This window comes from Podarcis pityusensis (genome assembly GCF_964106645.2).
Source record: "Podarcis pityusensis genome assembly, chromosome: 9".
Classification (NCBI taxonomy): Eukaryota; Metazoa; Chordata; class Lepidosauria; order Squamata; family Lacertidae; genus Podarcis; species Podarcis pityusensis.
In genome coordinates, this window is record NC_138034.1 from 4,344,292 (window position 1) to 4,358,123 (window position 13,832).

The 13,832-nt window shown below is 48.0% G+C and overlaps 1 protein-coding gene across 2 annotated transcripts in view; it reads left to right on the plus strand.

Annotated features, from left to right (window-relative positions):
• The first annotated feature begins 1,097 nt into the window (after positions 1 to 1,097).
• The window catches only part of CC2D2A (coiled-coil and C2 domain containing 2A), a 63,211-nt gene continuing 50,476 nt past the window's right edge, over positions 1,098 to 13,832 (plus strand). Inside the window, exons 1-4 of one of the 2 annotated variants that reach the window (XM_081021492.1) lie at positions 1,098 to 1,213; positions 2,396 to 2,485; positions 7,948 to 8,036; positions 9,028 to 9,129. In XM_081021492.1, the coding sequence (XP_080877618.1) occupies positions 2,455 to 2,485; positions 7,948 to 8,036; positions 9,028 to 9,129 (222 nt within the window). In that variant the 5' untranslated portion in view covers positions 1,098 to 1,213; positions 2,396 to 2,454. The remainder of the gene's footprint in view (positions 1,214 to 2,395; positions 2,486 to 7,947; positions 8,037 to 9,027; positions 9,130 to 13,832) is intronic. The other variant, XM_081021493.1, reaches the window with a different exon arrangement.

The following is a 13,832-nucleotide window of genomic DNA, read 5'->3' on the forward strand; positions in this document are numbered from 1 at the left end:
CCAAAACAGAACCCTGTGGCACCCCACTAGTCACTCTTCTCCAGGATGAAGAGGAACCATTGATGAGCACCCTTTGGGTTCGGTCAGTCAGCCAGTTACAAATCCACTGAGTGGTAGCATAGTCAAGACCGCATTTTACCAGCTTCTTTACAAGAATATCATGGGGCACCTTGTCAAATGCCTTGCTGAAATCAAGGTAGGCTACATCCACTGCGTTCCCTTCATCTACCAGGCTTGTAATTCTGTCAAAAAACGAGATCAGGTTAGTCTGACATGACTTATTTTTCAGAAATCCATGCTGACTATTGGTGATCACAGCATTCCTTTCTAGGTGCTCACAGACGGTTTGCTTAATGATCTGCTCCAGAATCTTCCCTGGTATTGATGTCAGACTGACTGGGCGGTAATTATTTGGGTCCTCTCTTTCCCCCTTTTTGAAAATAGGGACAACATTTGCCCTCCTCCAGTCTGCCGGGACTTTGCCAGTGCAAAGACTGCTGCCAGCCAGGTTAAAGCAGCCTGTCCCTTCATATGATTTCATGCATAGGAGCCAACTAGGGGTCCTTGGCCCCCCAATAAAATATGTGAGCCCCCCCCCCCAAGTTGATGGCTATTGCCATTCAAATGGCGTGCCTGGGCTGCATCTTGTGATCAACTGTGGGGTTTTTAATATTCTGTTGGGAGCCCCCCAGAGTGGCTGGGGAAACGCAGCCAGATGGGCGGGGTATATTATTATTGTTGTTGTTGTTGAAGTTTGCACCCCGATTTCATATGATTTCAAAGGGCAGCTCCCGCCCCAATCCCAGGGGTCAGATATCTGAAAACCCCAGCTACCTACACGCCCGGAGGGTCCGTTTCCCCCCTTCATAGTAACTCTGCGACGGGAGGTTCCGGGGGCGTCTCTGGACGACGGAGAGCCCTCGCCGGGCGGCGCGCTGCCCTGGGACCGAGAGGCGGCGCCCCAGACCCCGCCTCGCGCGCGGCTGCCGGCGGGGGGAGGAGCTCGGCGCCGGAGAGCCGAAGCGCGCAGCCGCCGCCGCCGCCGCCGCCGCCGCAGGAGGGCAGGCGTCTCCGGCCCGCCCCGCTGTCTCCGGGGGAACGGCGGGCCGCGTCACGGAGTCGGGCGCGCGCTTCCTCCGGTCTTGCGCGGCCCGCGGGGGCCGCCGGAAAGGACGCTTCGGCCGCAGGTTGGCGGGGGAAAGAGGGGCGAAAGGTATGTGCCAAAAGGAGAGGGGGGCGCAGAGGAAGCCGAGTGCACCTCTCCGTTGGGACGCCTTCCTCGGGCGGCGGCCTGTGGCATTTCTGGGCAAAACCCCGACCCGCGAATGGCGTCTCCCACCAGCAGCAAGCGGCGAGGATGTTCCCGGCCATTCCCGTTCCAACCTGCGAACCTGGGCGCACGGGCGCCAGCTGGCACCATCGGTACAAGACGCGGTGCGCACACACCATTTGAATGGCAACGCCCATCAACTCGGAGTTGGTTCTTGTGCACAGTGACTCTTCTGAAATTCGAGATGAACCCCATTGTGCCCCTGTTATACTGTCAAGTTGCTCCAAAGGATTATTTCAAAGACACCTCCCCCCATCTGTTCACTGGTTTATGCCAACTAGCTGCAGTTTATCATAAATATCTCAGCCTGAGCCCTAAACTGTAGTTACTGTGGTTTGTTGAAACAGCCATCTTCAAACCATGGTTTATGATTAATTGCAGTTTAGGGTTAAGATTAATCACAGGGGGAGGAGAATGGAAGAACATCTGAAAAGCCCAGTGCTTGCCTATGTAATGATAAACCATAGCTGTTATGTTGAAATGTAGTCAGCACATCTGATTATGCTGAGAAGCTTCTTTGGAGCAAGCTGGTTTTATGGCGGCACTGGCATTGTGCCTTCTCGGTGAGCAGCTGTTGCCCCACTGCGTTAGCTGCAGGTGCATCCCATGCCACATTTACCTTCCATCACCTGTTAATGTGTTTCATCTCCTTGACTGCTCACCTGTCTCCAGTTTCAGATGTACAAAGAGGAGGTATGAGCCTGAGCCAGCCCCTTCCCCAAACTTGTTTCTAACAACATTGCAAATCTTTGTTTTGCAAGCTGAAGTCATTTAGATAAGGAACTTGAGAACCCTCTCTGGCAAGCTCAGCCACTTGCTGCTCGTTCACGTACCTAGAATAAAGTGTTCAAGCGAGATGCTCCTGGAATGAGCGGTGCATGGATGTGTGTGCACACTAGTGAAAAGCAGCCACACACACATTTATTTCTTGCGTCATTGGGAAAGCCATCTTCCACCTGGGTCACCTAGAAGCCACCCATTGTTGCTTAGCAATGGGATCTCCAACCCTTTCTCACTCGCACTCCTTCTTCCCTCCCTCTCTTCTTGCCCAATCTGACTTGTAAGCTGCAGAGAGAAGACAAGAAGTGCCTAAGAGATAGGCGGCTGAGTGAGAGGGACACACTATGGCAACTACCAGTGACCGGTCACCACGCAGTAAGTGCTCCAATCATTTGGGACTGAGGGGTGGAGAGGGGCCTGTCCTTCCTTTGACTCATCTGCAGGCGTGGGCCTTGTTGAGCACGGATCACATTTGCCTGCCAGTACGAGAGGGGAATCAATTCTGTTGGCTCAGCAGAAATTAACCATACGCTTTGTGACTAAAAATCAGCTATCTCAAAAAGGAAGATGAAAATGACTACAGTAATACATCCACGAACATCTGCCTCATCTAGCGTCCATTCTGGAGAACGTCCATGGCAAACCCAGAAGTACCAGAACGGGTTACTTCCGGGTTTGCCACTCGCGCATGTGCAGAAGTGCTGAATTGCGCATGTGCATAAGCGCAAACCGCTCCGCGCGCATGCACAGACGCGGCACTTTACCCTGCGTCCTTTTCAGCTAGCGGCCGGGGCTCCAGGACGGATCCCGGTCACAAAACAAGGTACGACTGTATTTTGTGTGCATGCCTTTTGTTTTGCTACTTTTGTAAGTAATAAAGTTGCACTCTTTCAAGCTTTTCTCTTTGATGCAGCCACAAGGACTAAAATCCTTTTCATAAGATGAAATTGGTAGCAGTTACTTCCTATTGCATGATTCTTATCTAAAGTACAGGGAAGAGAGCTTCCTAAATTGTAATGTAATTGTGTGACACATGTTTATAGTACTGGGTTGTTGAGCTGAACTCTGCAGAACCTTTTCAAATATTTATATATTCCGTAGGAGAGGGAACTAAATAATTTAACTGTTCCCCACCTCCATATGAAATACCCCAAAATTCAGTTGAGTGTGGCTTATGTTCATTCTAGGTTAATGAACATAACCTGCCATATCAGACTGAAGCCCAAGTTAGCTCGGTGTTTTGGGTGAAGCAGTGGTTTCCCCCCAAGTGCCTCTGAGAAGTTCACAAACAGGGCATGTTATTCTCAGCTCATCCTTCTTTATCCCCCCAGCATAGGTTATTTATAGCGAGAGTGGACATTCCATTTACCTAATAGTGTCATAGTTCTATTAATTTATCTATTAATTTATCTATTTTAAATATAAAACGCTGCCTTAAGTTAGTTACTTCTTTTTTAAAAAATAATATTTATTACTTTTCCAACAATTTAAACACTACAAAAAAATAAACAATACAATACAATACAAAAACAATACATAACACTAACACATTAAACTAACAAAACAAAACAAAAACAATTTAAAACACATCAAACAGTTTCAATATCTTATCTTTCATTCACTTATTTCAATGACCTCCTCACACCTCCCTTTTTGTATTCCACTTCTGTTAATATTTTCAGCAATTCCTTTCCATCTTCCTCTGCTTTCTATCCTTTAATTATCTTAACACATTCTAACCTTATTTTTCCCTTTAATACTCTATTAATCTATTTATACTTAATTCCTTATAACATTTCTACTAAAGCCATATAACTTCATTCCAAGTTAGTTACTTCTTGTATATCTTTGATAACTGGATGGTTTGAGCTGTTCAACATTATGCAGAGCCCTGCATAATTCAAAAGCCTGCATGCACTACCAGTGTTAAGTCACTGGAATAAATACAACCATCATTCCTTGCCAACGTCCCTGTGCTGTCCATTGTGGCAGTTCAATTGAGCTACCTACGGACAGAGGGGTTGGTGCTGCATAGCAAGGTGGGGAAGAAAATGAGGTGGGAAAGCAGAACAGGAAGCTTAAGGGCTGTGCTCTTGTGCTTCTGTCATGCTGCTTCCATCATGGTTCCATCACGCTGAGCAGAGTGTAGATGCAAGCCCTTAGTGGACCAAATGACAGCAAGGCGAGAAAGAAGCAACTTGCTTCCCTTCAGCTCAAGGTCTAATGGGGAGTGGGAAAGTGTATTGTTCCCATACTCCTGTCAGATGACTCCTGCTCTGAGGATCGGGCTCAGGATGATCTGGACCCTCCAGAAACTTAGGAACAGCCCAGAACAAAAGCCAAGGAGCAGCCATGACCCTCAGAAGGACCCTTCCTGCAGAAAGGGAGCTGAGCTTCTGAAGCAGGGGCAGAACAACCCCTTAGCCCCAGGAGTGATGGCAGCTCTGGTCAGAAGCAGCTCTGCTTGTGGAGTAAAGGGCTACTCAGGAGTAGGTCCCTCAACATGTGAAGAGCTCTCTGCTGAAAGCTCTAAGAGGCAGCAGCTGGGCCCAGGATATAATTCTGGAGCTCTGGTTTAGAAGCCCCAGTGGGAGAGTTCTGATCATGACTTCTGTTTACCTGGCCCTTGAACTGCCCCTTGCCTGAATCCTTCTTAGATCTGCTTGCCTGAAATTGGACCTTGATGAAGTTCCTTTGGAGAGGGATGGAAATAGTTTAGGATTTTAGGAGTAGGTCAAGAATGGACAGTAGAATATAGCAGGTTGAAAGGGACCACATGATCCACAAGGACCTAGGTTTTGTGCATATGTCCCCACCCACAAATATTCCCACCCAGATTATTCTCACCCTCTAGTGTGCTCCGAGCAGAAATAAGCACTGAATCACAATACAATTGGACTAAATGTGTTCTGATCCTGTCTATTAAGTATGTATTTTCCTTGCTAAAATGAATTTTTCAGGAAACCCACATTGGTGTCTCTGCAGGCAAGAATGCTAATTTGCCATTTTCACAGATGCTATGACATATATGAGATTAGGAATCCCTGCTTTCTACCTGAAAGTAGATCACGTGCATAGCTAGAAGAAGGTTCCTTTTAAGATGGCACTATGTAACTTGATCTTTTAAAACATACCGTATTTTTCGCTCTATAGGACGCACCGGACGATAAGACGCACCTAGTTTGGGGGGGAGGAAACAAGAAGAAAAAGATTTTGAACCCCAGAAGCCAGAACAGCAAGAGGAATCTGGCTTCTGGGATAGCCTCTTGCTGTTCTGGCTTTGGGCTTAGCCGCGCAGCCTGCATTCGCTCCATAAGACACACACACATTTTCCCTTACTTTTTAGAAGGGAAAAAGTGCGTCCTATAGAGTGAAAAATACGGTATATTCAGTATGCAACATGTCCTCACTAAATCTCTCTGCATTCTGATCTCTGCCTTCTCATGAGTGCTTTTACTCTGATTCTGGTTCCTTCCCCCACTGAATAGCTGTAACTTAATCATAATTGTTCTTGAAGGTTGGGGATCTGCTGTCTCCCATTTTTTAAGCAGTCTTGAAATGCTGAGATTATTCTCAAAACTTTTCTTTTCTTTTTCTTTTTTTTGGTAGAGGGGTGGTGAGGAGGAATTGTGGCATGTCCAGAACTTACTCAATGTCCCTAGGAGCCACTCAGTGTAATATTTATTTTGTTATCCTCATTCCCCGTCTGACAATGTGTATTTAAAATTACATCCATAGAATGACTAACAATTGCAACCTGATACTTTCTTTACCCTTTGAGTATTGTTCAACAGTTTTCTTAGCCTTTTCAAAGGCTAAAATCCCTTGGCAAAAATCTTTCATTTCCCTTTTGTTTAATCTTTGCAGTCTCTTGGATTCAGAACTACCATTTTAATTCCAAGGCACTGGCAGTATTTTAATCCCCTAATCAAGCAGACTAATAGTGAATAGAAAACAGCTGTGAATAATGAGGAAAAGGTGTTTTAGGAGACGTTAAAGATTTGACATTTATTCCCATGACAAATGCAGGAAGATGAAAACATTGTGGAGTTCATTCTTTATTTCTAGTGCTGTTGTTAAGATGGCCACAGGGGTTGTGTCTCAGTACATTTTTATGAGCCGTGGGGGTTTTAGGAGTCTGCACAAGTTCACACACAAGGAACAGTATCTGTATTTAGTCTGTCAGATACAAATCTTGATCGTAGTCCTTGATTTTTATTTTAATGAAAGGAGAAATGTTGGCCTGTTCCTTTCCTGGCTTCAAGTGTTACACCAGTGTGGTGTAGTGGTTAAGAGCAGTAGTCTGGTGAACCGGGTTCGCTTCCCTGCTCCTCCACATGCAGCTGCTGGGTGACCTTGGGCCAGTCACACCTCTTTGAAGTCTCTCAGCCCCACGCACCTCACAGAGTGTTTGTTTGTTGGGGGGGGGGAGGAAGGGAAAGGAGAATGTTAGCCGCTTGGAGACTCCCTAGGGTAGTGATAAAGCGGGATACCAAATCCAAACTCTTCTTCTTCTCTATTGCTGTAAAGAAAACTGTCCCTGAACAGCCTCTCCTCATTTGTATTCCTTACATTATTGTTGCACGCAGACATCCTTTCACAAAAGCATGAGGAAAGAAGTTAGAGTGGATTTCGTAAGAAGTCTGCTTTTCCCACCCACTGCCTATTGCAAAATGGCCTGAGGATCCCACTGCCCTTGAATACATTTCATGCAGGCATTTATCAAAAGATCCCAGAGTACAACATTAAGATCATAATGTATGCACCATAATAATAAAAACATAATATACAGCATAATGGGGGACGCAGGTGGCGCTGTGGGTTAAACCTCAGCGCCTAGGGCTTGCCGATCGCATGGTCGGCGGTTCGAATCCCCGCGGCGGGGTGAGCTCCCGTCTTTCGGTCCCAGCTCCTGCCCACCTAGCAGTTCGAAAGCACTCCTAAGTGCAAGTAGATAAATAGGTACCACTTTACAGCGGGAAGGTAAACGGCGTTTCCGTGTGCTGCGCTGGTGCTGGCTCGCCAGAGCAGCTTCGTCACGCTGGCCACATGACCCGGAAGTGTCTGCGGACAGCGCTGGCTCCCGGCCTCTTAAGTGAGATGAGCGCACAACCCTAGAGTCGGACACGACTGGCCCGTACGGGCAGGGGTACCTTTACCTTTATACAGCATAATAATAACATAATCATAATAACAGTCCCCCCTGGCATTTAACAAGCCATAGATTATTTTAATGGCTGAGGGCTTGGGTAAAGAGGAATATTTTCACCTGCCATCTAAAGACATGTAATGATGGCAAGCCTCTCTGGGGAGAGCATTCCACAGATGGGGAGCCACTGCAGAAAAGGCCCACTCTTATGTTGTACAAAGTTAATGTTCGTGTTAATTTCATTCCTACCCAATTTTGCCTCTGGCCCAGGCCACCACTGGCATGTAAACCTCCCACCAGGAAAGTTTTCTAAAGGGTATGTAGCCTGTGGACTGAAAAAGATTCCCTATCCCAGTGTAGTGTGATTTGGAATTAGTTTACTGGGATAGATGGGATAGATGTTGTTCTTAAGTTATTGTTTGTATTCTCTGTTTTGATAGAGCAGAACTTACCAGCTAGATTGGTTAATGTACAGTCTTACTGAGAGCCTTGATTGCTAAACTATAAGATTTCAATAATAAAACATGTTTTTTCTTAAACTTAAGCGTCTTCTTTCAAAGTTTATTCCTCTCTAACTCAGATTTCCAAATGCTATAAATGTTTTGAAAAGTTCTCTTAACGCAGGGTCAGATTAATCTCCAGTGTGAGGATTCTTTTGAAATTTATGGTATTGCTCTCTCCTGTACAGGCTTGCCTCCAGCTCCAGGCACCTCAGGGACAAGCTTTGCGGAGTTTTCCATGAGAGAGCGAATGAGAGAGAAACTGAAAGCTGCACGGGTGAGACTACGTGTGTCAAAATTTTAAAATGAACTCTGGTGGTTTAGTGCTGATCAGTCTGGAAATGGAACAGGGCCTCCCTAAAACAAGGAAGAAGTGGCTGCCTACTTGGAGACTCCCCAGCCACGCAGAGCTATCCGTGGTTTCCAAACGCTTGGCAATTTGGCCTGCAAGTGGCCTGACCAAAGACCTGTGAGCTTCCTGATTTGAGGACATAGAGTCAAGTAAATAGTAGAGTTGTTCCTCTCAACTGGGGAGAGGATCTCCCAAGTCCACGTTGAATGCCATTGTAAATCACATTGAAGACATGAACTCCTGTATCTGTGGAATGGGGTGCAGGGACTGAGTGGGAGGAAAGAGGTGCTATGATCCAACCAAAGCTAGGTGTGGGTGAAAACAAGGCATAATAACTGCTGTACCCACTCCAAACCTGAACCTCATTGGAAGAATCCTTCTCTAGGCTGACTGGAGGCCTAGACTAGAGCACTCCTAGGTTAGAGGGGTACACTGCACCATTCTCTTGCTGGTCCCAGTAATATACAGCATTTCTGGTTTTTTCCTTAACATACCTATTAACGTGCTGCTTGCTGACACCACATGCTTTCTGATAAGGATAAGGACTCTTGATACTGATTTTAAACAGCTAATTTCACCTGTTCTAATAATAGATTGTTGCTTAGAGGAAATATTTGTATTCTAAGTTGAGATTTGCCAAGATACTTAAACTGCTATGAAATAATATCACAATCTGTACACAGTGTGTTCATGTTAGCAAACCAGAAAATTGAAAGAGTTGGGCTACAACTTTGAAGCCAGGAGATTGTGTATGCAGGAGTAGCATCTGGGTAGAATTTGGGAGTTTCTTCTTCGTCTGCCCTAATAGCAGCTCTTTGTGTAAGCTGCCAAGCTGTTTTTTGTACTTCCTGGTTGTAGACTGTTAACGGAAAGCAGCACATAACTAATGAAAGCTAAGATTCTTCCCTTTGTTTAGTCTAAAGCAGAAAGTGCTCTTCTGCAAGAAGCCTCAGGTCCTCATCTGCGGTCCCTGAAAAGCCTCAGAGGGAGGAAAGAACAAGCTAGTTTGGAGAATGAGGTGAGCAGATTGTCAATCCCTGTGTTCTTTCCCCTCATTACATCAAAATATTTCACAAGAAAGAGATGGGTTGTCTGACATTTGGAAGGTTAATTTAATTCCTTTTTGATGACTTATACCAGTTCTTACTCTTATTTTTTTGTAAACCATTCCCTGTTTAGCAGAAATTGCGCACGGTAACCCTGTACAATGAGAAGGAATCACTAAGTTTTAGGGAATCAAATGAAAGTTGCAGCCTATGTGAGGTTGAGCAAAATAACCTTTTGCACCAGACAGGTGCCCTAGGTGTCACCCTTAATTGTAGTTCTTTCATGTTGTTATGCCCTTCCTCCACGGCGTTCAGGGCAGTTTTCATGATGTCACGTGTGATGGGACGATGAGCTGCTTGTGTGTAAAATCCTAGTCCCTCAGAGTTTGGTCAAGTTTGCAAACCTCTGTCTGTAACGGAGCCCCTTAAACATGGCTCCGTCAGTCGCTGGCAGATTCCGACAGTGGTTGCTTTCGGAATCGCTTCCAACATAAAAGCTCCTTAACGGAAACACGTCTTCTGGACTCTCTGCGTGACAGTTTCCGGCGAGGAGTGGGTGTCCCTACAGGAGGTCCTGAAACCTCCCCACTGTTTTCGCTGGAAGTGTCTCTGAGCCATCCCTCCAGCTCCCTTTCCCTCAGCTCAGCTCCTCTCCCCCTACTGGTTCCCTCTTCAGCTGCTGAGTCTCTCCCAACCTGTGTGAGCCCTTTCACTTCCCTTCCTTCCGATGGCAGTTCCCTGACATCCACCTCCCCTCCAGGGCCCCCTTCATCCCCTCTCGCCCCCTCCTCTACGGGCGGTGAGGAGGCAAAACCCCGGAATGAACTTCCTTCATCTTCCGATGTCCCGAACACTTCTCTCCACCTGTTGCGGTTCCTGGTCTCGAAGTACTCCTCCTCCTCAGAGTCCATCTCCCCTTCCCCTTCCGATTCCGAGAATCCTTCCAACTCCTCCTCCTCATCGGTGGTCCCAAAGTATTCCCTCCGGAACCTCTCCACAGGCTGAGGTTTCCTTGGGAACCTTTGATGGAACGTTTCTATCAATACCTCGTCATTGATATCTTCTGCCATTACCCAAGTGTTTTCTGACTCCGGTTCTCCTTCCCACGCTACCAAATACTCCACCTGATCCCCCTTCCATCTGGCGTCGAGGATTTCTGCCACATGGCTGCTGCATTCCCTTTCTTCTATGACCGGTCCCCGAGTGGCCATCCCTTCTCGTCCCCCCTCATACGGTGACAGTAACGACCTGTGAAATACTGGGTGCAGTTTCATGTGGTTGGGTAACCGGAGCCTGAAAGCCACTGGGTTGACCTGTTGAATGACCTCAAAGGGACCCAATCTCCTGGGTCTTAATTTCTTACAACCTCCTTTGAACGGCAACCCTTGGGTTGACAGCCACACCCTATCTCCCACCCTTATGGTTTCACCTTCCCTTCGGTTCTTGTCTGCCTGCCTCTTGTATTCTTCCTTCGCCCTTTCTAAGTTGAGTTGGAGCTGACGATGGATTGCTTCCATTTCTTCTACAAAATGCTCGGCTGCCGGGACACCCCATCTCTCCCCTTCTCCCCCTGGGAAAGCCCTGGGATGACACCCATAATTAGCCAAGAAGGGGCTCATCCCTGTGGACACATTCTCGGCATTGTTGTAGGCAAATTCCGCCAGCGCCAACTTTTCTACCCAGTCATTCTCTCTGTCATTGACATAACACCTCAGGTATTGCTGGAGGACCCCGTTTGCTCTTTCCGCCTGCCCGTTGGTTTCAGGGTGCCGGGCAGTCGAAAAGTTGACCTCCACCTGCAGTAAGCTCATGAGCTTCCTCCAGAACCTGGAAGTAAATTGTTTTCCTCGGTCTGAGACCACCCTCAATGGCACCCCGTGCAACCTAAAAATGTGTTCTACAAATAACTTCGCTGTCTCTTCCGCCGTGACTGCATGCGAGCAGGCTACAAAGTGGCACATCTTTGTTAGTAGGTCTACCACCACCATGATGGCTGTTTTCCCCTTGGACTTCGGCAGATCAGTCATAAAATCTATCGACACTGCCTCCCAAGGTCGTTCTGGGGTTGGTAAGGGTTCTAATAGCCCCGCCGGTGCCCGCCTCTCCCCTTTGGCTCGCTGGCATTGCTCACACCCTCTTACATACTCCCGTACATCTTCCCTCACCTTAGGCCACCAAAATTCCCTGGTGACCAACCACATGGTTTTGTGTTGTCCAAAATGCCCCGCCGTGGGGCTGTCGTGCAACTGCTTGAGTACCCTCCCCCTTAAGTCTCCTTCAGGGATATACAGTGCCCCTTTGTAATACAAAGCTCCATTTCTTTCCTCGAAACCCCCTGGTTCCTCTCCCTCACCCCTAAGACCTCTGAGCTTATTCTGGGCGTATTCATCATTCTCTGTTTCCTCTACCAGTTCTCTTTGTCCCACCAATGCCGCCCCACACACCCAGCGGTCCTCTGGAATGACATGTCTCTCTTCGGGTGCTCCCTCCCCCTCCAAATATTCAGGTTTGCGTGAGAGAGCGTCCGCCCTAATGTTCTCTGGGCCTGGCACGTAACAAATCTCAAAGTTAAATTTGGAGAACTCCTGGGCCCATCTCACTTGCCGTTGGTTGAGCACTCGTGCCGTCCTCCAATACTCTAGGTTCTTGTGGTCAGTGCACACTTGCACCTTATGTTGTGCGCCAATTAGCAGGTGCCTCCATCTCCGGAACGCCTCATGAATGGCTAGTAGTTCTCGGTCATACACCGTGTAGTTCCTCTCGGATTTGTTCAGCTTTCGCGAAAAAAAGGCACACGGTCTCCACTCTGACTCCTCCTTCCCTGGCTGCAGAAGCACCGCCCCAATAGCTCTGTCTGATGCGTCAGTTTCCACTCTCATCGGTTTTTGTAAATCCACATGCAGGAGTTGTTGTTCCGAGGCGAAGGCCCTTTTTAGTTCCTCAAATGCTCGCTCCGCCTCCTCAGTCCAAACGAACTTCTTCTTACTGCTGAGACAGTCCGTAATGGGCGCCGTCAGGTGGGCAAAGTTTCGGATGAACTTACGATAGAAGTTCCCAAATCCTAGGAACCTCTGCACATCCTTCCTTGTTTTGGGTGTTTTCCATTCCAGCACCGCCTGGACCTTGCCGGGATCCATGGCCAATCCCTTGTCTGACAGGCGATACCCCAGGAATTCCACCTCCTTGGTATGAAACTGACACTTCTCCAGTTTCACCCACAGCTGGTTGGCTTGCAGCCTGCTCAACACTTCTCTGACGTCTCTCACATGCTGCTCCTCATTCTCAGAATACACCAACACGTCGTCTAAGAAGGCCACACAATTCTTGTAAAGCAAAGGCCCCAGGACATGGTTCATAAACGATTGAAAGCACGCGGAGCCTCCTTGTAGGCCGAAGGGCATAACTAAATATTCAAATGCCCCCAAAGGGGTGAACATGGTGGTTTTCCATTCATCCCCCTTCCTTATTCGTATCAGGTTGTACGCCCCCCTTAGGTCCAGTTTAGTAAAAATCTTTCCCTTCCTGACCCTTGTCAAAATGTCGTCAATCCTGGGCATAGGGAAAGCCACTGGTTCTGACACTGCATTTAAGGCCCTGAAGTCACACACAAGCCTCGGCTTGTTCGTGTTTTTTTTATCCACAAAAAACACTGGGCTGCCCCCCACCGCCCTGGACTCTCTGATGAACCCTCTCTTCAGGTTCTTGTCAATGAACTCTCTTAGCTCCTGCATCTCTCTGTCTGACATGGCGTACAGCTTGCCTACAGGGAGCTGTGCCCCAGGGAGTAAATTGATTTGACAGTCAAAGGGTCTATGCGGGGGTAGTTGGTCAGCTTCCCTTTCGCTGAAGACGTCGCGGAGATCTGCGTATTGTCGTGGTACCTTCACGTTCTCCGTTACTTCAGTCCCTGCTAGGGTGGCTTGGGCCCCTGCCAAACCCTTTCCCTCTTTGCAGTGTTCTAAGCAATGTGCTGAACCAAAAGAAACCACTCTCTGATGCCAGCCCACCAGCGGATCATGTAACGCTAGCCAGCTCATCCCCAATATAATGGGAGCTCCTCCCAAGGTGGCCACATTAAACGCTATCAGTTCGGTGTGCCTTGCCACCTTCATTATCATTGGGACGGTCTGCAAGCTGACTTCTCCTCCCAACAGCTCCCTGCCATCGATCGTGGTCACCTGCAGGGGGTTGCTTAAAGGGATCGTCTGTATCTGGTGTTCAGCTGCAAACTCTTTGCTCATGAAATTGCAGGAGCTGCCTGAGTCCAACAGCGCCTTTATCTTTAGAGGGTGTCCGTTTGGCAGCTCTAGCGCCACTTCTATCACTAGGGCGGGTTTAGGAGGTTCTGGCGTGGGCACTTTCACTGCTCTTTGGCCTGGCTGCTGTGCCCCGACGGTGGCAGCCAGGCGTTGGCTTTTACTTGCTTCGGTATTTCTTCCTCTCTTCCCTCCACAGCTCCTACCATCCCTTGCCATTCCTTCCTCTGGGGGCAGACTCTGGCAAAGTGACCTGGCTGTTGGCAGAGATAGCATTTCCGGGCACCTTTTCCCTCCTTCTTTCCCCCCTCACTGGGCTTTGAAACTGCGCGCGCGCGCGCTGTTCCGATTTCCATCGGCTCTGCCGGCAGGAAAGTTGGCTCTGGAATGTCTGGAATGCGGAACTCCTTCCAACGTTC